Source organism: Cricetulus griseus (genome assembly GCF_003668045.3).
Source record: "Cricetulus griseus strain 17A/GY chromosome 1 unlocalized genomic scaffold, alternate assembly CriGri-PICRH-1.0 chr1_1, whole genome shotgun sequence".
Taxonomy (NCBI): Eukaryota; Metazoa; Chordata; class Mammalia; order Rodentia; family Cricetidae; genus Cricetulus; species Cricetulus griseus.
The window spans coordinates 64418726-64445384 of record NW_023276807.1 but is presented as its reverse complement, the minus strand read 5'-3'; the positions used below and the strand labels follow the sequence as shown (position 1 = coordinate 64445384).

General features: G+C 38.9%; 1 protein-coding gene across 1 annotated transcript in view; it reads right to left on the bottom strand.

Moving 5' to 3' along the window:
- Csmd1 (CUB and Sushi multiple domains 1) overlaps positions 1-26659 on the bottom strand; it is a 1205306-nt gene that overhangs the window by 721120 nt on the left and 457527 nt on the right. The window contains exon 4 of the mRNA XM_027388213.2: positions 2646-2840. Within this exon, the coding sequence (XP_027244014.1) occupies positions 2646-2840 (195 nt within the window). The remainder of the gene's footprint in view (positions 1-2645; positions 2841-26659) is intronic.

Here is a 26659-nt window from a genome sequence, read left to right as displayed (position 1 = left end):
TGGCCAGAAGTCGTTGTGAATCAATACTGTGATGTTACTGGTAGTGTGACTGCTGGGAAGGAGCCTCCAAAAATTTCTGGAATTAAACAATCAGAACTTTGGGGAATCTGAAGACACTCATTTCATTTTTAATGCTCAGCTCACCTACACTGCTGAGATATATATTTTTATGTGGCTCCTGGAGAAGCCACCTCTACACATTCATCAGCATTCGACCACTGACTTTTTCTTTATTATTGAGTTATCTCAGTCATTAAGTAGTGACATGTTATCAAATTAGCTTACTTTATGAACTTTGAATTCTTACTAGGACATGAATTAGAAAAGTATGAATATACATGTATTAACCTCAAATGTAGAAGAACCTGTTTATCTTGACATAGTTAGGACTTAATAAACCTTGATAAAAGAACAAGAAAGATTATTGGTAGGATGCTACATCAACCTTGACATTATAAAATATATAGTTGAAGAATTGGTAAAAACCTTTAGCTTATGAAAAGGTGCAGCTGAGGACAATATGATATAAAGGGTGAGATTATGTTCTTGAGGTTACATGCTGCTGTAGGACATTAAACATTAGAAATTAACTGACAATACAAAATAAATAAAATAGGCATTTCTATTTTGTCTTTTTTTATAAATTGAAATAAGATGATACAGTGGGAGTGAGAAGGGGTTAGAAGAAACAGTTTGCAAGAAATAATGAAACTTGAGGACTAAAGGGTGCAGGGAATGACTGAATGAGAAAGTTAGTAATTTCCAGGTCACCCAAATGAGCAGCCCATGACAGGCAATCACAGATGGAAGGAAGGAGAAGAAAGAAGGGGACTCTGGGACATCCCAATGGCACTGTCTTTCAAATGAGTTGATCACTGTCCTTCAAATGGGTCAATTATTCAAAAGAACTGTGGAAAAGCAGGGGAGAAGGAATCCAGAATCTGGATGATGAGGACACTTCCATTGTAACAACAGAAAGAAAGAGATAATGACTGGCAGTAAGAACACAAAGCAGGATATGATTATCTCTAGGAACACTCAGAGAAAATGAGCAATTTGGGAAGATTGATAGATATGTGGGAGAGAAAACAGCCACAACAGAATTTGTTCAGGAATAAGAAAAAAAAAGCATTAAAATGCTGAACCCCAGCTCTGGCCTCTGAACTTATACCTGGGCCTGAACTATTTCCTACCTTCCCCTCAGATTCCATACCTGTGTTATGGATCTTATGTCACCTCTATTGTTGGAGATTCAATGACAAAGCAGTTCTGTGCCATAGCATCTCACCATTCCAAACTAGCTACAGAGCTAGGGATCTGTCATCACAAAATCATTAACATCACAGAAGCTCACGAAAAACCAATATTTGACAGCCTAGGATCCAGGCAGTAAGGTGTATTAAAATATAGGTATATTGATATAGTGATTGGCAGACTGGCATGGATGAAAAGTAGGATTGGGTTAAATAAACTTTTGTTATTTACTTGCTTATTGTTGAGACAGTAGTGTCCTACAACCAAAGCAGATGTCAAACACACTATATAGCAGATGGTGACTTTGAACCCCTGATACTACAAGTGCTGGAATCATTGGAGTGAGCCACCACACCCAGCAAACTTCTCTTGTATTATCTAGTAAATGTTACCAGTTACACTGATGAGTGGGTGTGAGATTTAAACTATGGGAGCTGCTTAGCTGCTTTTCTGACATGTCATTAAAAATGCAGTAAGCATTTACCTATCCTTTTATTTCTAAACCAGTAAGATGAATCTTTCTTAAGAACCCAGACTGCAAGAATTGATACATGCTTCCTCAATGACAATAGTAGTAAAATTATCTCACCACAGGGGCTGAACATTCCAGGGACTGGGAAAGGCATCTACCTTGAATGTAATCACAGGGACATCATTCATTCCACGGTGGTTATCTCATTCCAAATGCTACAGTGTTGGAAGTATCTTTTGGAGATGAGATTGAATTGTCTAATTATCATTAATATTTTAGCATGGGAGGGTTAAACAAGGAGACATGAGATTTTAATTTTTAAAAAGGCTCACACCTAAAATTACAGCTCCCAGGAAGCTGAGGCAGAGGGAGCACTATGAATGTGAGACTACAGAGGAAAACATGATGAAGAAAAAGATAAAAGAGTAAGGAGAATATAAATTTATAAACTGGTAGAGCACATGCCTTTAATCCCAGCACTTGGGAGGCAGAGGCAGGCAGATCTCTGTGAGTTAGAGGCCTGCCTGGTCTCCAGAGAAAGTGCCAGGATAGGCTCCAAACCTACACAGAGAAACCCTGTCTCGAAAAACCAAACAAACAAACAAGCAAACAAACAAACAAAAACTAGTAGGACACTGTGACAAAGGTGACCCTGTGGGTAGAAATATGTAAAGCCCCTACAGGGGATAAGAAACCTAATGGGTATTTGAGGTCAAACAACAGATCTAACTTGCTGGTATAGCTATTGTCCTAACATGGTTTCATTCATTCGGTGTCTTCCTTTAAAAAGCATGCTTGCAGAAGGGACACCTTGCCCAGTGCTGCCCTCTTTAAGTAGGTGTAAAGTTACCAATGTGAGTTACAAAGTCACTTACTAGTCTTGGGCTTCCCTTCACAGGTACACAGCCAGTAAACCTACCTCTGCAGAAAGGAGCTGGGAAGTCCCAGGAAGCACCATTCCCAGGGCTGACAATGCAAGTCAGAATGGCATGACCTTCCAAGATGTAGCCAGACAGACAGCTGTATCTGATCTTGTCGCCTATGTTGAACCTCGTTCCATGGAGGACTCCCTTCAGTATTTCCCCAGGGTTTCCGCATGTGTGACTAGGTAAAACTGTTGGAAGGAGAAAAGGAAGTTAAAGAAAATGTCCTATGAAGATGTGTTTATATCATCAACTAAGAATTACATTTGAAAGACTAAAATCAGCAAATCTCTGCAATAGAAAAATAATTCATCATGCTTATAATCTAAACAGATAATGTGTTTGGGGTTTAGAACATTTGCCTTGGCACACTTTCATAATGACTTTTAAAAAGTGTAAATAAATGCATTTGGTTAAAGGACAAAACTATAGTTCGATTCATGTACTGTCTTACAGAAAAGATCTACATTATTTTGGTTATAATGCGATTTTACACAAAACAGGAAGGGCCAACAAGCTGAGGAAATTATGTCAGAGCACAGGCATGGATGCATACCCTTTTGGATTTTACCTCAGACCTCATTATTACTAACATGCCTTATACATAACATTAATTGATATCCAATCTATGTTTATCTTTAGACCTTAGCAGCAGTACCATGTCCAATTCATATCACCAATATCCAAACCATGTGCACTCCCAGACATCAGCTCAGCACCACACCTGATACACACCACTAAACAGTATCAAATGCATGTTTATCCTTAGACCTCAGCATCAGCACCACTCCTGACACACATCATTAAACAGTATCTGATGCATGTTTATCCTTAAACCTCAGCATCAGCACCACACCTGACACACATCATTAACCAGTATCCAATGCATGTTTATCCTGAGAATCAGCACTGCATCTGATACACAGCAGTAACCAGTATTGAATGCACATTTATCCTCAGACCTTATAGTTTCAGTGACACACCTGTTATATCCCATTAAACAGTATCCAATGTATATTTATTTTGAGATTGGTATCCAATCCATGTTTCATAGCTAAGATTTGCACTAGAGAATAAGTAGTAGAATTGCACTTGAGTCATCAACTTGTGAAATGGTACTGCTAAAACCTAGAACCTGTTTGTTAAGCATTCACAGCTGCCTCTTCTCCATCTGTGTTGCTAAGTCAAGTACAATAATGATTTGAAGGTAAAAGTTGGGCTTTGATTCTGTTTGTTCTGGAGCTTTCTTTTCACCTTCAAAGGATCTCACCTAAGCATCCTGCATGGAGGACTCGCAATGTGATGAGATCCCTGGTCAAGGAACACTTTTATTTTTTTTGGATGGAACTGATCCATCACTTGGTTGAAAGGAAGAAAGGATGCAAGAAAATGTTTCCATATTTCTGCTCTACACTCAACATCCTACCAGGAATTCAGTGGTTTCCATCAAATAGTCAAATATTCTAACAAACTTACAAATTTCCAACGGAATAAATTATATGCTGTCTGTTCAATTCATGCTTGTGTGTGCCTGTATGTGTGCATGTCTCTCTCTCTCTCTCTGTCTCTCTGTCTCTCTCTCTCTCTCTCTCTCTCTCTCTCTCTCTCTCTGTGTGTGTGTGTGTGTGTGTCTGTATTTGTGTAAGAAGAGCAGTTCTTAGAGATTTTTATAGATATGTCTATTTATTATTACATGATTTAAATAATACACTCATTAGGCCATCCAGGAATATTTAGAGAACAAATGGTAATGAAGACACAATATTGTAGTGTACTTTTATTTAAACAATTTCTTTAAAAGTCTGTAAAATGTTTAAAGCTTATATTAAAATAGTTCAGTAAGCAAGTTATCCCATTTGCTGTCTTCACAGAAATAATGTTGAATTGACTCCTCTTTACATTTTTAGGGCCAAGAATTATAAGAAGAAAATGTACAGCCTCAGCCATTGCAGAACTATAATGAGAGGAGGAATAGGAATGAATACTCTTTTTTGTTGTGTCTGTCTGTTTGTTAGTTAGTTGTTTCTTTGTGCAACCCCGGCTATCCTGGAACTCACTGTGTAGGTCATACTGGTCTTAACCTCACAAAGATCTTCCTGCCTCTGCCTTCTGAGTGCTGGGATTAAAGGTCTGTGTCATCACACCTGGAAAAATGAACAAATGCGGATGGGGTTGAGGGGTGGGGTCAGGGATATAGGGGTTTTGTGTGTGTGTGTGTGTGTGTGTGTGTGTGTGTGTGTGTGTGTGTGTGTGTAACCATTGCTGCCTGTGGAACTGGGCAGTTATGAAGGTGAGCTGGACACCATTGGTACAGGTGGAGTTTGGTTGTTACACAGGAGGTTGGGTGAGCACTACTTCTCCCCATACCACTATCTGGAGATCCTTCCATACCACTATCTTTGCTCCTGTCACCAGGAGCTGCCTCTACCTTAACACCTTGACATTTGGTTATAGCACAATTTAAAAACTACATATCAAGCACCATGTTTGTGAGGCAAAACATTATTTCAAAGGACAGGGAGTGAGGGAGATGACAGTGGCCTCAGGTCTCATCTGTAATTCTTAGCAGCTGTTTATTCAGTGAGAATGACTCATCAGTGTTTGATTCACAGAGCAGTTGTGAAGACTGTAGCAGATATTTCAGACTCCAAATATCTATTCCTTCTGACCCTATTATGAGAGTGTTCTGCTAGGTGTGAATTGATTGACATCGGGGAAGTACTTTAGGTTTCTATGTATGAAGTGTCTGGAATAAAAGCAGGCCCCCACCAGGCTCTTGATTATCATACAGTAGCTCAGATAAATGACAAATCCAACAACTGACTTAACACAGAGTATATGGTCTCAGTATGCATAAATAAGGACTAAATACCTCACTGGTTTTGTGAAAACACACACAAACATTTTGAAAACAAATTGGGGAGCTAGAAAGATGGCTCAGTGGTTAAGAGCACTTGCTCCTCTTATAGACGACCGGAGTTGAACCTTATCAATCACATTGTGGCTCAAAAGCATCTGTAACTACAGTTTCTGGGTATCTGACACATTGCTTTAGGGTCAGTGCACCATGAGCACCAGATATGTATGTGGTACAGTCATACAATCAGAGAAATCACTTATACACATAAAATGGAAATAAAAATTAACTGGATAGAATATATTTCAAATACTGACCCTATTAGTAATGAATAACTAAATTCATTCTGATGTTACACACATAGGCACGGGCTTGCATGTGCACGTGCGCGCGCGCACACACACACACACACACACACACACACACACATCTAGGCTTCAAGGTATTAAAATGAATTTTAAAATTTTGCAGCAAAATAAGTAGAATTATTGAAGTCAAACTCTGATAAGTAGCACCACAAATTTATACATTTGGGACTTATTAGTTGAGAATACCTATTTTCAACTGTATTTTTGAGTACTTAATTTTAAGCATTTATTTATTTATTAACTTATTGTATGTGCCCACTTGTCTGTATGTGTGCCATGTGCATGCAGTGTCAAAGAGGTACTGGGAACTGAACCCAGTTCCTCTGAAAGATTAGCCAGTACTCTTAACACTGAGCCATTTCTTCAGCTCCAGGATTCTTTTAATTTTTTCAAAGTTTATGCAAGGGTAGTGTTAAGAATTAAAAAGATATATTTGAAGACCCAATAGAAAATTTATTTCTGGTTAAAAACAATGAAAATGCAAAACCACTGATATTATTAAGCCATTACCAATCTCATAAAGGTTGTAGAATTGTGAAAAAATGGATTAATGATAACTAGTCTGTGCAAATATCCAAGGCTCAAATTAATGAAACTTGCCAGTACAGGGAAATTAAAATCAATTATATTCAAACCAATTATTATTTCTGCCAGTTTGCTTAAACTATTTTTCAGACACTTTCCCTGGTTGGTAAAAGTCTTCTCACATCTCCTGTAGGAACAAGTGCCCAGTAAGCCTTTAGCAAACTCTTGCTGGATTGACTTAACTCTCTGTAATCCTCTTCAGTCTTTGCTTGAATAAAGTGACCACTGGCCCATAGGGAGCCCAAGAAAAGAGTTTTTCTAGTATGAGAACTCTCCATAGAGAAGGTATTCGGTCATGCAGAAGGATTTCCTTAAACGTTAAGGCTTAAGGGCAGTGTAAACTGTGGGCAAAGTCTTTGCTACCAGGGCAAGGTTCCATCAGCCAGCAGGGTAGTTACCACCCAGGGCTGGCAACATGCGCTGTCACTCTAATTATGCTGCAGAATTTCCTTTAGCAAGGTTTTTTATTTGGCAAGTATATATAGTCACAACTCAATGACTTAATTGGCTGTAACACCAAACCTTTAGCCCAACTGTTAAATGGATGTCATATTAAATCCCTGCCCCAAAGAAAAGTGAAAGTATGATAGTCTACAAAACCCCACCATTAATATTATTAATGAATGGGACACAAGGCTAGCAAGTAGGGTTTGAAATTCTCCAAGGAAGGGTGGCTAGACTTTCAATATCAATGCTTATTTATTTCCTTGACTAATAATAACTGAAAATACTTGTAACATACTATGTGCTATATACTATTTAATGATATATGTATATGTATATACATATATATATGTGTGTGCTATATAATATTCAATGAGATATATTTTCACACACACACACATATATATGGAGTATTATTATTATGAGCAGTTTGCTGAGAAAATGCTGGCACAAAGAGGTTCTCTGAAATTCATTGTCACACAAAAGTATGCACTGCAGGTAGATGCAGAGAATGCTTGCAAGCACTACCCTGGAGTGCCTTTCTTGTTGGTGATTGCAAGCTATTGGGTCTACAGTGCCCTGCCCAGTTTCTTCTAACAACAAGATTGTATAGATTCAGTATAACTGCCAGACTTTCTCATGTAGAAATGAGATCAAAAGTATTGCATAGCATTTTATAATTTTGCTACAAGCTTTCACAGGAAATTTGCTTAATGGGGCATAAGGTTGAAACAAAGTGAACACAGCACAGAGACTGAGCAGTGGAGAATCTGAATGCAGCAGATGGGTCAGGAAGAAACCCATCTGAAATCTGCATCTCAATAGTTTTCAGCAGTGGTTGGAAACTTTCCTAAGCATCTGAAAATAAAGAACACACACACACACACACACACACACACACACACACACACACACACACACTGTTGTAAAAGAGGTATTGCTCTAGTTTGTACTTGAACTGTCACTAAGAGGCCATGAATCAAAGCTTGGATACACTGAGATGTTAGAACTTTTAGGGGTGGATTCCAGGAGGATGGAAATGGGATGCTGGGGGTAAGCCTTGATTCAGGAGCTATTGGGCAGTAGGTCTCTGCTCTCCCTCAGCTTCTAGGGTATGAACAAGTTCCCTATATCACACACTCAAACCAGAAAATTTTTCCTCCCTGTCAGCTCAAAGCCACAGGCTCAGGTAACTACAGACAGACACCTCCAAATCCATCAGCCAAAACAATCCTCTCCCCTTCATAGGTTATGTCTGCCATGTGTCACATAACAGTGATACAAAGCTGACTAACATACTGAAAGCACATTTGCTGGTGTAAAGGATGGGAAAATGTCACCCTGGACTCTCTACCAACTGATTCTCACACTAACTTTCATCTCTTCTGATGGAAGACACACAAGAAGATGTGTCACGCTGGCTGAGTGTTGTGAAACTGAAGCTAGGTGTAGCGTTGCCGCCCCTATCACAAAGCCATAGAAATTAATCTAGACCAAAGTTATTGTAAAACCCCAATAAAAAGGCATGCAGAATTAAACCATACAGGACAACCATATCATTAACACCCTGCCCTCCATCCAACCTTAGATACAGTTTCTGTAAAGTGTTCAATGTTTACTCTTTCAAACTGCAGTCTCATTCAAAAAATAGAGCAAGGATATTTAGGGGATACAAAATATCTAGCAGCCATCCAAATAAATTTCCAACGATTTAAAATAAAAATTGCAATGAAACCAAAGCAGATCCCAATTAGGCAAGCTCACACTAGAGTAGAGGATGACAGAGTAAAGTTGTGACTGACAGTCTTAAAGTAACAACAGAACAAAAATCACAGGTGATAAAAGGAAATACAATACAACCATAAAACACACTCTGAATCACAGAGAAACCTACACAGAGCAAAGAGAAGCTGAGAAGAAACAAACACATTGTCTGGATAGATAGTCACAGAAAAGGGAAACAACATTACTATTTCAGTTGAGATACTGGACTGCAGAGATAGCCTGGAGGCTAAGAGCATGTATTCCTACAAAGGACCTGGAACCACTTCCTAGCACCTTCATCAGCATACTCAAACACATCTGTAATTCCATTTTCAGAAGACCCAATGCCCTCTTCTGGCCTCTTAGGTCTTGCATATTTTTGGTGCATATAATGCATGGAGGCACTAACACACATGAAATAAATATTTAAAAAAATACAGAGACTTGGATAAGCTCATAGACCTATGTTGCATTTGACATCTACATTCTAAATACCAGGACTTAAGTGGATGACAGTGAAAGAGCAGGAGAAGTATCTCAGTGCCTTAACTGAACAGGCAAAGTTGTGTTATTAACACACACACACACACACACACACACACACACACACACACACACAAAATTTAGTGCAAAGAACATGATCAGGAATACAGAGGGTCACTTACTGAAGACAAAAGTGGGAAATTCTCTAACAATCTATGGCATTTACATGCCTAACAAAAATCCAGCAGAACCCTGTAGGAAACAAAGAGAAGTAGAACCAAATTATGCTTACAGAGTCCATTTGATCTCATAGTAATGGATGGGATCATGCTGGGATGGTCAGGGTATGGGGTGCTTGCAGGGTTTCACACACCCAATTCAAATTACATAACACTGAAAACTGAGGCCAAGAGGATATTAGAATGTAGTTGGGTCAAAGGAACATGACAGGACCATGTATCTAAGTTGTGAGAAGCATTGAGAAGTTGGGAGTTTTGAAAATGTGATGTAAAGATTATAAAACAGATGCCAGTAAACTCATTAGAATTGCTTTTCTATAATAAAATAGAGACAGCAAATAATGAGAGAGGGAGAGAATGAAGGAAACAAACAGAGACAGACAGAGAGAGAGAGAGGAATGAGGAGGAAGAAAAGAGAAGGGTATCAAAATACCATTCAATAAAAAGATAAGATATTGAAGACAAGATATTGTTCTCCATAAAATTCTTTGTAAATAGTCAATATTTTTTCATGTACTTTCTGCCAAGAAGTTCTCTCTACATTCCAAGTCATTATTCCTGATCATCTCAAAGACATTCACTTTGGCATGGTTACTCTCTGGAGGGAGCAGTCACAGGAGCTCACAACAGAGTCTCCAGAGCCAGCTCAATCATGTACAAAGAGCTGTGTCCATATGATGAACTACATGAAATATTGTGGGAGGGGGAAACTGATGGCCATTGTGAGATGGCCAAACAGAAGTCAACAAGCCCCAATAGGAATCTCAGAAGTCCAAGTAGCCAGAGCATACAATTCATCTCTTCAAATTACAGAAATGACACAGAAACAGAATTTAAAAAGTTCTAGATTTCCCTGAGCTGTTAAACATCAAAATGCCACCTGTGCCATCTTGGGTGAGCCTCATGCTCGAAGCAAGGCACTGTTGTTCCAATTTTACAATAAAGAAGATAGTTCTGTAGATTGGGAAGTGAAGAGATCAGAGACACAAACTTCTGTGTAGATGCTACATCTCCATCATGCTCTACAGTTGAGTGGTGCTCTGCTGTAACCACAGTGCAAATTATTTTCAATGAAGTGTTATAAAACATATTTAGGATATTACTGGACAGAAAATGGACAGAGTGGTAAGCAGTCACAATTGTGACATTTGCTAGCTGGCTATTACCTGTTTTCTATCCTATGCATTGAGGAAGTAATGAGAAGATTGTAATCCTGTGGAATGTGACAGAGAAGGTGTGTATGAAGGTAACTTCTGGTCTCTTTCTCAAAGTTGAAAAGTAAAACTAGTAAAGAGAAATTGGAGAAATATCTTGTGTTCAAGACCATTTTCTTTCCCAAGTTGTTTCTCAATGCCTTCTTCCTGAAGGGCCAGTGTCCCTACCTGTCTTTCTATATTTTGTATAGTCTATTCACACTCCTCTTACTGTGACTGTTTCTCAGATACTCATGTCTTATAAGCCACAAGGGTCCTGGGAGTACCAGTCACATGTTTAGAAGAGTATCTGCTGAGAAGAATTTGCCTTAATCAATCTTATGGTGGCCTGGGGCTTCAGCTGGTGGAAAGATCAGAGACCCTATGCCTGTGCTTGCATAGAACACAGAGGGTACTGGATATGGAGGTGTCTTTCAAGTCAGGGTTGCAGCAATACTGTTGGTGTGCATCCTCAAGTGTGACACTCAGAAATTGCTCTCCACTCCATATCCCAGAGGGAATATCTGTGAGAAGCATTTTCATCAGAAGTGGGGTTAGGTAGATTTCCCTCAAGATACTTCCATTAATGGAGACTCCACATACATGTATTATGTTGGGAAGATTCTGGCTAACCACAAATGCACAGTCCTGAATTCATTTCCCAGAAATATAATTCCACCTTCATCAAGAACAGAAATGTTCTGGCTCTCAAGGGATATTTCAAACACTTTAAGATTAACTTAAAAACCCAAGTTCATATCAATCTTAAGTTGATCCACAATGGGATTGAGAGAATCTCCTCACCTGGTGAAGAATAATGAGCCACAGATATAGTAGGACTCATACACTACAAACCTCCCCTCTGGGTGGCTGAAGTGTACTTCACTTTACTATGAAGTATACTGCCCCGAGTTCAGGGACTTCAGTGAAAGGGAAAAATGACAAGTAATAAAAGAAGCCAATAAGAGAGGAAAAGGGGGAAGGACGGAAGGAAGAAGGGAGGAAAAAGGAGGGAAGAAAGGAAGAATGGGGAGAGGAAGGGTGGGAGGAAGTAAAGGAAAGAAAGAAGGAAAGAGGGAAAGAAGGAAGGAAGGGAGGAAAAGGGAGATAAAATTGAACTATTACCCAGGTTAGGCATCTTTCCCTGTGTCTCAAATTGGGTATGCCCCTAAAGGGCAGATGCAATCCTATAGCATACTTTAGTTAGTGAGACTGCAAGGCTGAAGTCACTTTCCCAGCACTCACAGCTCTCACAGTTTTGAAGTGATTGGGCTGTCGCTCTCAGTAGAATTCTACATTTCTGCAAACCAGTACAGAGTGCAATTTGAGCAAGGAGAGAAATGTGATACAGACAACAACCTCCTGTTGTAGCTAATTCCTCTAAGTTCTCTCAGAGATACTCAGCTGGAGTGACTGGTGTGCATCAGAGGTGCTATGGTGGAGTCCACTCACATGGAGAACAGGACTTCAGTTTTGTCTTCTGATGAATACCAGTGGGTTTTAAAAAGATCAGCAAGGAAGGCAGGTACATAGAGGTTGATAAAAACAAACAAACCAACCCACATAGCTGGTGGCTGTGATGTGTCTTCACAGGTATTGAAGAGAATGTGTGATTGAGAATTCATGGTAATTTGGAGACAGTGTGGCACAGACCACAGGATAAGGCAGGCAATGATATCACAGAGCATCTGTGATGTGTAGAGAAATAGTTCCAATTATATGGACTTCGTGGGGTTTGTATCTGATCATGTCAAATGTCTGTATAGTCACAAATTTCACTTATGGTTATCAGCATCTGATGATGGTTACTTTGGTTACCATAGGCCCCTGATGACCTTTGCTCCTTGGTCAGGACACATGGGACAGGGGAATCAACCACTGCTCAGCTGATATCTTCACAGGTAGTTTTCTAGAATTCTGACACATCAAATTTGGGGAATTTTGGCTATAAGTCAGCCATATCTGGTATTATGTTCACACCAAGCATGCATTTCAATCATGAGTAGAAAGTGTCATGGGAAAAGTCTCCTGAGATGGTCATAGTTGGCTGCATCTCAGCTCTTGCCCAGTCAAGCAGTTTGCACATCATGACATCATGTAACAGGAATGGTAAAGAAAATGGAATCCAAGGTGCTCCAGAGTACAGCAAATTCTCAGTTTCAGCAGTTCAGAATAGAGCCATGTACATACACCTACATATATTCACCACCCCTGTGATTCTCATGCAAGTTTCCATAGACCACAGAAGATAAATATGCTATGGTGGAAGATGTGAGAAAAGTGGTCAGTAACATCTAGCAGGATTCAGGGTGGACTATAATCAGAGGTTCCAATCTCCATGGCAGAGAAATGCTTGCATTCTCCAGGAATGGACACAACCAGTACTATTCAGGGAAGCCATATGGATATAGTAACAGGACAGGATAAGGTGGAGAACTTTGAGAAGAGATGCAGAACTAGGGCCACAGCTTTGGGTAGTATGGTTAGTGAGAACAGGAGTCACAGGACTACATGTTAAGGTCCTGGACCACAGGAGCAACCATGAAGTCTGTGTACAGGCCAGATAAAACCAAATCTGTTCAGCTATTGGTGAGGATTTAGACTGAATGGAATCTGTAAAAGAAGTCTTAGCACTGCCACTAGTCATAACTGCCTCTGCCTAAGTGACATTTGATTGGTTTCATTGATTTAAATGGTGTGATATGTCAATGATCCTAAAGCTAATTTATGAACACAAGTGTCAAAGAAAATAGTTGATACGTTGTTATTCTTTAAATAAAGATATAAACAGATGACCTAAAATGTGCACATATGCTTCCTGGATTTCCCCTATTGAAGGTTCTGCCTTTAGCATGCCAGTCTTCATAGATTTCTTTCTATAATTGTTGACCTTGAACATGGGTCTCTGTGTAATGAGGATGAATGTCCTTCCATCCCTGTCATTGATAACAAAAAGGACAGAGCTGACATTTTAGAATAAACCACAAAGTAGGTGTCTAGAAAAAAGAGGGGTTTTAGGACATAGGTTAAGGGCCACTAGAAGAGTCTATCACGGATGTAGCTGTCCCGGATATGTTGGGAAGATGGTAAGTTGGTTGTCTGCAGAAAAACCCAGACATTTATGCACAACTGTAGTATCAGTCTGAGTTGCCTACTCCTCTACGTGAGGCACTGTGGATCCAGTCATCTGCCATTTAGTTGGAGAACCAGGAAGAAAGACAGAAAGGAAAATTCTTAGCATTCTTACCATTAGAAAGAAAACAGAAATATAATCTTTTGCTTGTTGAATTTGAGGAAGGATGCTATACTTCTAAGGAAGAAGGAAAGAAGACATCAAATTATTTGTGCTATATTCTAGTGATTCCTTTATGATATGTAAAATGCCTTTAGCATCTGACTTGTTTATGGATGACCTGCATAGCTATTCTGATGTAATAAGAAAGACAGGAGCTGGGATTCTACAGGCTCAACTCTCTACTCTTCCTGTACTTTCCTCAGGGGACAAGCCATCCTCAATCATGCATCTACTGCATGTGCTTTTAGGAGTCTCCTGATTAGGAGAAGTGATTTTAACCAGGCTGTAAGGGTTATATCCTCGTCAATGGGCCTTTAAAGAGGAAGACTTACTCTGAAGAAGTCCTGTGCACTCTAAAACACATATTTACACCCATATGAATGCACACACAGACACACAGACACACACACACACACACACACACACACACACACACACACACACACACACACACACACACAATTCCAAACAAAATCTAAGAAGTACAAATCCATCAAGTCAGGTATGCTGTGCTCGGTCAGTCTCTAAAGTTTCCACAGTGCATAACCTGGGAGAGATTGCAAGGGTGTGGAATATAATAAATAATGCAAAATATAGAGTGAAGGTCAATCTCAGATGCCAAACAGCTAGAGAGATGTCCTGTTGTTCTTGACAGTGGTAGAATTCTATTTTTATAGACCAGAACCTGCCTTCCAAATGAATCCTTAGATACTGAACTGCGGTATGGATAGTCTTCATCCTGACAATATGAAGATAATATCTTTCTAAATTTTTTTTAATCATCTTTGACTTTAGTCCATCATGAATTAATTATTCTAATGGCCACCTAACCTCACTAGAGTGTTCAATAACTGGAAAGGAGTAATCTGTTGATTAGCTGTTTGTCAATGAATTCCATGCTAAATAATTGTTGCCTCTAGAGAAATACACAGTATTTATTAATATGATATTTTCTTGACTTGCCAACACCTGAGAATACTGGGAAAGTTTACCCACAAGTAAACTAATAAATATTCTTCATCATTGTTGGTCATTTTAGTTAGGATGGAAAACACCTGCCTGACAGTCCAGGGGGGGCAGAAGAAGGAACAGATACAGAATCCATAATATCTCTAGTATAATAGAGTTGTGTGGGATAATACAGACATGGTGAAAAATTGCCCCAGCAATCTAGCAGCCCTGAGACACTGAGCCAAAAAGATGACAGAAATAACAAATAATGGGCATTTTGCTCTTTAATGAAGTTTAGTGATCTGATGTCTGATGGGTAATCATAAGATAGACAGTTCAACAAGTTTGCAGTTGCTAAAATCAAAGTGTCCCACTGGGATGTCAATGTGATATGGCCACAGAGAGATTTAAGAAAGCCCTTCATTTGATGGTAGCTTTTTTGCCAAACAAGAAGGACTAAGGAGGCACATTATAAATAAATACTGAGAAGATTCCTAGGAAGGTCAGATGTCCCCAAGAAAAATATATGACAAGCAACTCAACAGGAGTGAGCCATTCCTAATAGAAGAGAGCACTTTGAGTTATATTGATATAATAGGCTGTGTTTACCAAGGTACCTTGTCTTCTAAAACATTCTCTATAGTATTTGCACTTTGGTCTTGGACCCAACCAGGAAGTGGCTCATTATAGCTATTGTCAGTGTTCACCGCTTTGGTCAGAAAATAGTTATTCATTTACTCCATGTATATGATACTCACAGGGAAGATCACAGGCTACAGACCTGAGCTAACATCCTCCATGGCACATAATGATGGAGATAGAGCTTCAGTTGTTATAAACTGGTTTTGGGGTGCCCTAACCACCTGATTTTTCCCCTCCCAGCACCCATGGGCATTATAAGCCAAACACATCAATGACTGTGATTTGGCATTTCCAGATTGTTCACTATGAACATATAGCTTCCAATAATAGCTTTTTCTCATGGGACTGGAATATGTTTATTTCTGTCAGTCTCATGGATAGTTATTAAAAGTTTATATTCCTAAACTTAATAGTGGTATTTTGTGAAGTTGCCAGAAAAACAAATATATACACCCAAAAATTCACTTGTATTTCATTATTCATTTCTCATATATTACAGAGGCCAATATGCTGCTTCAAGGGAATTTATCCTGACTCCATGTTTCTTGCTTGTGGATATTTTCCCCTGTTGTCCAGTGTCCCTTTCCTGCTTAAATGATAAGAACAGAGCCTGGCCTGGATGAATAAACCTAAAGGGGGGAAAACCACCCAATTCCTCTTGTCCTGACTCTGCATGTGATGACAGTTCTACCTGCTGAGGGCAGGGTTCCATGGACAATTGTGAACCCATATATGGCATAGTAGAACAAGGAAATCAAACAGCTTAATGATTTTACAAAGGAAAACACTGATTTCAGTGCTTCCCTCATTGAATATAAGCACTTCATTGACTAAGGCATTAAAGAGAATTCCAGAGGCACCAAAATAGGCCACAAAATAGACACAATAAGTAAGGAAAACAACACTTGGACCATTTTGAACAAGAGTGACAAGAGTGGATCTAAATTTCTACTATTCTATGTGTAATCCATATGGTGTGTGTGTGTGTGTGTGTGTGTGTGTGTGTGTGTGTGTGTGTGATGTTTGCTTTCTACCTACTGACTGTTTTCAACAAATGATTACAATGCACACATTCATCATTCTGGGTCAAGAGAATGAAAGTAAATAATTGAAGATTAAAGCCATGCATTGACCTTTGGTTGGAATAGCTGATTTCGTGGGAAATCCAAGGCATTGTAAGTTTGGCTATGTTGTTTGCTTAAAGGCAGACTAAACTTAAATAGGCTGAGCCCACAGTAGGATAGTCAGTTATACAGAGTTGCAAATGATCTCAAAGATTATTAACTGCTCTGTAATATCTTCCCAAAGCCCATTCTTTTGAGTGTCAAGAGAAGTTTCTTAAAAGTATATCAGTACAAAACACTCTAATCCCTATATGCATTGTGTAGACACCTCCCAGGAGCCACATTAGATAGTAAAACAGTAAAGCCACTGAGAAGACAGTGGAGGCAGAGGCTGGCTGATCTCTGAATGTGAGACCAGCCTGGTCTACAGAGCATGTTCCAGGATATCCAGGGCACACAGAGAAACCCTGTCTTTTAAAACAACAAAAATTAAAAACAAGGAAGTAAGAAAAATAATGCCCTAGCACTCTTTTCCACCTTCCCTAAGAACCGTCCTGGACAGAAAAGTAAGCAGCATGTGGAAGAATGGGAACCAGAGAGAATTGGCCATTCATCTGTCTGCTCTCCTCTGACTTGCAAAAAAAAATATAGAAGGTATCCCTTCCCTCCAGTGATGGCTTTCCTGTTGACAACTTCCTTGAACAGAGCTTTGGATTTCTCCAGGAATATCTGGTTGAAGCCATGGTTATTAACAAGGCAATGGAGAAGCAAGAGGCTGTCTTGCCCATCTCTAGAATCGTGGGTGAAATAAGTTTTCACTCTGGCCTCTGAGCCTTTGCTCATGCCAGGCACTGTCAACCATGTCATTTCTACATGTTCAAAGTGTAGATACTTGCCATTTTCTGTAGATACTTGCCATTTGCCCGTCTCTAGAGAGTCCCCTTGACTGCTGTAAAAGTTAGTTTAATTGTCAGCTTCACATGACCTGGGATCACCCAGAGGAAGAACACGTGAGAGAAGCCTTGAGATTGTCTCTCTATGGGAGACTGTCTATACTGGTATGGTTTGTGGATGTGTGTGTGGGACTGTCTCATTTTCCTTAGTTGCGTTGGAAAGTCACAGCCCATTATAGGCAGCACCATTCCTAAGCAGGGGCCAGACACTCATATGAGCACAAGTGGGCAAGTGACCACAGGCTCATTCACATCTCTCCACTTCTGACTGGATATGATGTGACTGGATCCTGTTGCCTTGGCTTCTCTACTGTCATCATCTGCAATCTGGAATTGTAGGCAAAACTAAATCCTTCCTCTCATAGTTTGTTTTTGTGGGTATTTTTATCGTAGCAATGGAAATGAAGCTAGATAACTCACTTGTTGCCTAGTCCCACCCATCAACCCATGTACAAAGAGTCATCTCCCTCTCCTCTGTACTGTCTTCACAGTATCTATGTCTGTACAGGAGAGTTCTGCTTTCTATTACATTGTCTAGTTGCATTTGTTTGCTTCCAGGCACCATGGATGTCAGAGTGTGTGGTATGCCCCTGTAACTTATAGACACAACAGAGTGCAACAGGATGCCTTGAACATAATACCTAGTCACTAGGATTTGCTAAATAAATGTGCTAAACATTAATTAATCCATTGACTTGACAGACAACAAATTTGATGAATTCCTAAATTGACTAGCAAGAAATCTTACCATTAAAGATTTCTTCCATGAGGTGGTAATTGTCATTTTCAAAGTAATTATGGCCAGAAGGGAAATGTACTTCATTAGTAAACATTAAGGGCTCTGCAGTTGGGCTTTGTGCTCTTCATATTATGACCATTTTCATTCTTTCATGTCTGAAAACACACAGTAGTATGTTTTGACTTGGGGAAGGGTTAAGATGGAAGGGTGACACTAAAGATGAACAGATAAAGACAGGGTAAAGAGGTCAATCACACTATCTGTGTTCCAAGAAGGAAAACTAACTCTCTCTCTCTCTGTCTCTCTCTCTCTGTCTCATACAAGAGAGATAGAGAAAGATGAGAGAGATGGGGGTAGAGAAAGACTTTTTAACCACTATTAACACGGCATGGATTTATGAATTTAGAAGATCAAGGTGATGGCTGAGGAGTAAGAGTACATGTTGCACAGGCACCATCTACACTAAAAATCTCAGCATGACCGTAACCCTAGTGTGGCAGACAGAGACAGATGGATCCTGGGAGCAGTTCAGCCAGTCAAAACAGTGAGCTTCAGCCTCAGAGATTCTCTGTCTCAAGAGAATAGGGTGCAAAGTGATTGTACAGGATCCCGATAACCTTCTCTGGCCTTTGTACATGTGCACATGGGCACACTCACCATGTACACGCATGTATGTGATACACACACATTCATGCACACTTAGAAATGCACACACCCATATGTATGAATACATATGTCACACATGCATGGCCCTGTGGTTGGGACTTTCAGCTCACGTGCAGAGAAGTGGACAAGGGCCACAGAGACTCTTCTCAAAGGTGAAAAAGAAAAGGCAGGAACAGTAGCTCTGGAGATATGACCCCATGACATGGGGTTTGCTCTTTTCTTTTTATCTTTGTAAATAAGCAGAGTATGCAGGAGATATGATCACAAAACCTCAGAAGCCAGCCAATTACAACTTTTCTTTTTGCAATTCTTAAATTGGAAAATTTTTGATAAGTAAGAGTTTTATATAACATATTTAGGGAAGTTCAAGCTGATTATCAAACCAAAGTATATTTGGTTATAAAAATATTTACTTAGGCTAATTAATATTCACCAAAAACTAAGGGTTATCATAAAATTGTACATGTTTATGCTTTTTTCTATACATAATATGGAGTTTTTAAATTTACAGGGAGTAAACATTTTAGATGCACTTTCAAAATATTTCTAATGAGGAATTCCATACACTGCTAAAGTTAGAACAATTTTGACGAAAACATTAGCACTATATTAATGACCATTCACTTGTCTAAAATGATACTACCATGGGAATAAAAAGCTAAATAATCATCTATTTATTTTGTCATTTGCAAGACTGAGCTTTCTCTACCAGACCGAGTATAATATTAAGATTGGTGTTACAGTCTGAACACTTGATGTCTGAGTGTCCCCCTATGCACAGAGCTAATGGGGATGGATGTGGGATGCCCTCTAGTCTGAGAGCCAGGCAGATCTCACAGGAGTTCTCACAGGGTATTCTTGAGGGAAGGCTGGTAAGATCTCAGATAAGATTTTCAAGCAATACAAACAGCAAAACACAACAAAGTGTATCAGCATCGAGTGCATGGAGATCCAGGAAGGGTGCCTGCAGATGAAAGACCACTGAGCCTATGAGAACAGAAGTCCAGTGGGTACAAGCTACCTGTTGTCATCAAAAGGGGTTTGTTTTTAATCTAGAATGAACAACCAAGGGACATAGGAAACAAAGGCTTTGCAGAACTAAGTGTGTATTTTAGGAAGAAATGGTTTCTGGTGCCATGCAAGAGCAATAGTGGGCAAACAGGTATCACTATCCTTCCAAAATCAAACCATAGACACCTCAAGTCTGCCCACCCAAGGAATACTAGACTTCTGAAAAGGGGCAGCTAAAATGACTACAAAGAACACACCCCATCCACGTATGTTTAAATCCCAGGGAAATTGTGAGTTTGTGAATAAAGACAGAAAATACAATCACTCACTCCGGTTAGAACATCATCTAAATGATGTATGGAAAGGAGCTACCATCCTCACTGTCCTTGTGTGGTATAACTCCATAATATAAAACAGCGACATTTCTGTCAAGATTAATGTTTTCACATACTACAGTGGTAATCTGGATCCCACAGGATCCGGTTTGGGTAGAATACCTCACAGAAAGTTAGATGCTGAAATTTATATACTATAAAACATTACAGTTTTGTTGAGAACTGCTTTTGCAAAGTTTTCAGCATTATTCTTTATTTCAAACACTAAATGACTTGGGGAAATGACAGTTGATTTCTCCTTATTTTATCTTTTCTTCTTTCCCTCCATGGACACGTTATTTTCTGAAAATCAATCTCATTGTAACGAGATACCCACTGGAGGAAAGTAATCTGCCTGTCCCCAGGAGACTTTGCAGACACATGTGAGGACAGGCAGCCACGAAGCTACCTCTTCTGTTATGAGACTGGGGCATGCTCTCATAGTGGAGAAACAAAAGATTGGGTGACTATAGCATTGCTTACTAACACGTAAAACTTAATGACAGCAAGATATATAAAGGCTGAATGACTTCATTAGGAGGCTTTCTTCCCTTCCTCTTTTCTCTGCCTTCACCTTCCCTCCGCATTCCTACTGAAATTAGACAGAAGACAAGGATGTCCAAACTCCCCATGCCCTCTCAATATGGTCTTGAACTTTCAGAGCAAGAAGACAAGAGATGCAGCTGCAAGGGATATGAACTGCATTGCATTTTCAGGGAAAACATTTGCTTTGCCTCAAGATATGTTGATCAGGAACATTACTTTTGAGGGAGCGGCTGACAAGCTTGCCTTTTGTGTCGTACTGCATTACATAAACACACCATTTCAGTTCTTGTTAATGTGGGAAATATATTTTATTATTCCAAACATATAGTGAAGAACCCAATCGAATAAAAATATAGCCCCATATACAGTTGCTGAAAACTAAATAGGACTGAAGTGGCTTGACTTCAAATCCCAGCTCATTTCTACATTTGTAAAAAAAGTGTTGAGTATTTTAGGGTTTAGACGGTGGTGTTTCATACATTCATAATGTGACCCCACCCTATGCATGAGTGAGAAAACAGTGCCTTTCATTTCTGTGGATAATAAACATAATACTAACACCATGAGTTAGGAACACAGGGACTGAGCTGATGCTAAAACTTTGTGTCACTCCACAGCTACTCACGAACTTTCTCTGCATGTGGATCCTTAAAATCTTATTTTCTCTCACAAGTTGCAAGATTGAAAACAAACTCAAATGCTTTCCTATAATAGCTAAGTCTGAGAGACACCCTCCTGGCTCCATCAACAAGCAATGCTGTACTGTGAGGGGCTCATTTTGTTTGTAGCACAGTGTTTGATTTCCCCCCTGTTACCCACATCTCCTTTTATTATCCATTGCCATCATTATCTAGAACCTGGTGCAACAGAAACACATTAGGGCCTCCACTTCTAGAAAAAAAGGAAAGTTTAGATTGAACATTTCAAAAAAAGATCATAACAATTACTTCAAAAGAAATAGCAATAGGTACATTAGGTGATGAGAATGTAAAAATAGACCAAAATAGACTTAAGGAACAGTTGGGGGAATTGGGCTCAAGGTACAAAGTGGAGAGCTATGAATGACAGAAGCTTAGTCACAGAAGGGCAAGGTCATGTTTAATGAAGCTAAAAAAAGTAAATTTGGAAGAAGCTGAGGAGAATTTTGGGAACTATTTGTTACTTGTACAACCGTGTTACATGAATTCTATTTTCTCCTCATTTTTTGGCTGTCCTCATCCAATATTCTTTCCTAGGTCTTGTTAGGTTTTAGAACCCAATCGAATAAAAATAGACGAACTATTAATCCTTCAGTATGAGGGCTATATGGATACTTACTTTTGCTGTTTGAATAAATGAGGCAAAAAATGTTTAATGGATTTACTCTGTGAAATTATTCCACAATATACATTTATATTTAGATTATTTCTAAATAACTTGCTAACATGCAGTTATTTCTGTGTATGCATGAAAGCCCTATTTTCCATTTCAGCAGTTTATACATTTGAAATAGAATTCAAATACAACCTGCTACATTTGTTATCTTGTTATTAATTGGTTTGAAATTGCTTTAATAGTGGATATTACAGAATATATTAAATCCAGCAATTAATAAATAAATAAATTAAATCTGCCTCTATACAAATATTTTAAGTAGCCATGGTCTTTAAGAAATTCTTTTGATAACAACCTCCTTTGGTATGTCATAATAGTATAGCATTTTACTGTTGGCTTCAGAAAGCTACAGGTATTTTAAGAAAAACACTTTTTTATTTTCTATTACTAAACAATCTGTTTCATTATGGCACTATGTACACTAAGACAATTATATAATCTACTTTATTAAATTAGTTTAATTGATTTTATCTTAATTAAGTCCATATGGATCTTTCATGGTACAATTACCTCATGCCATCGAGCTAAATCACAACTAAATTAAAACACACTTTTGCACAACAGAAAGCAAAATCAAATGAATTGATGGAGAGAGTGATGCCACCAGGCTCTCTAAATTCTCCAGGAATGTGAAATATACAGATTATCACACTTTATAAAATGCACTTGTTAATTTTCCATAGCCGGAGACCCTGTGACTAGGCCATCACAGCTGACTGTCATCTCAGAATTCATCTGCCTAAACCCTGCTTTGATCACATTTTACAAATCTGTCACTGCTCCATAAAATGGCATTTGGGAACAAGTGTGTATCCCTGGTGGAAGCTCAAGGACAGACATATATTCTTCATGGAATTGTTTCAGCCACTCTCTTGAGCAGAATCAGGTCATCATCAGCTGTTTTCCCTGGCATGGTAGTCCTTTAGCCGCTTTCACTGGCAAGTTAAATTTTTGTGCTGAAATGATCCACTGCAATTCTCTTGCTTCTACATTCATTGATGATGAAAAGCCCACTCTTCCATAGCAGTCTCCTCTAATATCATTGATGCATAGAGTCCACCAGTCTCAGGTGACTGGCCATTCTTTCTCCTCCACAGAAACCATAGTCTTCTCAGATGGCCTCCTGGTATAAGCCCTTTATTTTTGTAAGACATGCTCCCTTTTTAGTTATGGATATTTCTCCCATGAGCTCAAGTTTGCCTTCCCTAACAGGCTATCAACTGTACAATGGGAATACTGTGGTTGATGGGGGTTATTCTTCTGTGTATATGTTTCTGTTATTGGTTAATGAATAAAACACTGTTCATCCAATGAGGCAGGAAGATAGGTGGAACTAGGACGAAGAGGATTATTGGAAGCATAGGCAGAGAGGGCCCCCCAGAAAAAATGGCCATTTAGCCTACCAAAGGAGTAACAGGTCTGGACCCTTCTCTGGTTAGATAAGACCATGGAAATACTTAGATTAATAGAAATAGTTTAATATTTAGACAGAGATACCAATAACAAGCCCTAGCCACCAGCCAACAGGTTTATAATATATATTAAAATATATTAGTATAGCATAGGTGTGTTTATAATATATATTAAAATATATTAATATTGCATAGGTGTGTTTATAATATATATTAAAATATATTAATATAGCATAGGTGTGTTTATAATATATATTAAAATATATTAATATAGCATAGGTATGTTTATAATATATATTAAAATATATTAATATAGCATAGGTGTGTTTATAATATATATTAAAATATATTAATATAGCATAGGTGTGTTTATTTGTGGCTGAAGCAGAGGCAGGACCAGGTTGGTGGGACAAGAAATCTTCCATAACAACTGTCTACACTTTCTCCTTAGAGAACCTCTAGTCTGACTTCTGGGTGAATGACACTACTAGAGCTGAGTGCACTGAGGACAGTGTGGGAAACTTCTCAAACCTCCAACAACATATTCGAAGTACAGAAAATAACAGGAATAAAATTATGCTAAGTGGAAAATTCTCCCCTAGAGCGCATTAAAAAATACAAATGATAGCTAATACTGGTATTTATAGTTTGGAGATTAAGACTAATCTAAAAACACATAATAAAGTATCACAAGGAGATTCTAAAATAGAAATAAATTGCATGACCACACACACACACACACACACACACACACACACACACACACACACACACACACCAAATAAAAGTATGCATGGTCCTTAGAAGAGAAAGTGTCTAAGTGTTTTTTGATGCTAAGGAGGGGATGACAGTGAAATTCCTATTATTTTTAATACACAAGTAAGTTTTGTTCCTTTTAACCTCTACTGTTGTAAATGGTTCTTAGTTGCAAAATAAAGTGACAGATGAATTTTACAGGATTTAATAACAAAAAATGTCAGACTCCCTTTAGAGAATATAGGTGACTGATAAAATATTCAACAACAATTCATTTCCTGCTCACTGGGAACAATGGGATTATTGTAACACACTCCATATACCTTAAGGAAATTGCCTGACTTTGGAGACCCTGAAAGTTCTTACTCAGTTTCTACCTGTGCACTTCTATCATGTATGGTTTCTGCAGGGGTCCCTGTCCAATGGCTCTGACTCATCCTTACTCTTAGTGAAAATAAATAAGAACTCTGTCCAGACAACCAAAGTGTGTTTCTTCTTGGTGTCTGTTTCTAGTGCATCATAGAATATTTGCCCAGTACATAAGAACTTTGTATGTCTAAAAAATGATAATTGTTTTCACTTTGACAAGTTTATGGGGATGTATTTTAATTGCATGTCAGAAGTCCATCATGGACTGCCTCTCCTGTATCAGAGACTGTGATTTTTTTGTTTTGTTTTGTTTTTTGAGACAGTATTTCTCTGTATACTCCTGGCTTACCTGGAACTCATTCTGTAAGCTCTCCTGCCTCCACCTCCTGAGGGAAGGATTAAAAGCATGAGTCACTGCTGCCTCACTTGAGACAGTGATATTAATCTCACTAAATGTTATGTTTTTTTAACTAAACATCAGAGATGTGAATATATACAAATGAAGGTTGTCATAAAAATAAATCATCACAACAGATAAAAAAAATCAAGATTCATGTTCAGGATTGGAATCTGACATCTGTGAGTCACTAGCACATGGAATCTTTCCAGGCTTCCCTTAGTCTGCCTCCACACCATGTGGTCATCATCACGAAGTCCAGCCCAACCAAGAATCAGCTACCATCATACACTGTGGTGATATCTTGTTTGTACAAATAAAGCTTGTCTGAAGATCAGAGGATGGAGCTTGCCACCAGCTAAGCACAGAGGTCTGGAGGTCCGTACAGACAGACAGGAAGTGAGATGGCTGGGCAGAGACAGGAAGTGAGATGGTGGGATATAAGCTTGAAGAAACAAGAACTGGCTCTCTTTTCTGCTGGGAAGCTAAGGAGGTAAAGGTGGCTTTGGGTTGCTCCTTCTTCTCTCTGTTCTCTCAGCATTTTCCTCTACATCTGACTCTGGGTTTTTGTTATTTAGACCAATTAGAACTCCATTTACAACACACTCATCACCCCAGTCAGTGGGAATTCAATGGATAGATGTGTGTGAATTCTCAGCTTGGACTCCTAACTCACCATTCTATTCTCAGAGTAACAATCCATTTTTAAGATATATGCATGTGTGTGCAGAGGTAGACAGATACATGCACGTAGCTGAACATGAAAACCTTCTAAGATCCAGTCCCTGGAATATCTCATTCGTGGAGGACAGGCTTCGCTGAGTTACAATTTTGCAGTAGAGAATCCACCCCCATCAACATTAGGATAAACTACAGGTCAAGATAATGTTGTACTTCACTGTACACAGCACTTAAACTTCACCCTCAATAAAAGGTAGCCAAATAAGACAAGCGTTATACACTGTGCTTCTTTTAAGGTGGAACACTGAGAAGTAAGTGAAAGCTGTGTGGTGTGTGTGATCACACTCAGCAGGGAGGAAGGACACCAAGGAAAAGTCTCTGAGTTTGACTAGAGTTCAGCAAATTTCACCTCCTCAGTCTGGCATCGAAGGAAACCTCTGAGCATAACATCATATTTATCCACCCTTCACATGTGTCCACTATAATTTCTATTATCCCAGTAGAAATGACTTTTAATGGCTGCTGATATTAATAGCCAGCTGATGTGTTTAACTTAATAACTGTGGGCATTGCTAGTCATCATTTTTCAGTGAATTTGGTGAGACCTGATCATGTTCCAATGTTTTTTTTTTCCATGGGACAACCTCACTTACTCCAATTAAAACAGTCCAACCACCCACTCACGTACTACCAGACTGTATCATTCATTCTTCCCCCCGTGTCTCACATATCTTCTGGTCCACCCTCTACCCTTCTTCCTCATATAATATCATACGCACATGTCCTGTCTTCTAGATTTTGAGACTCTACTCATGCCTATACCTGTTTACATATACATGTATATATT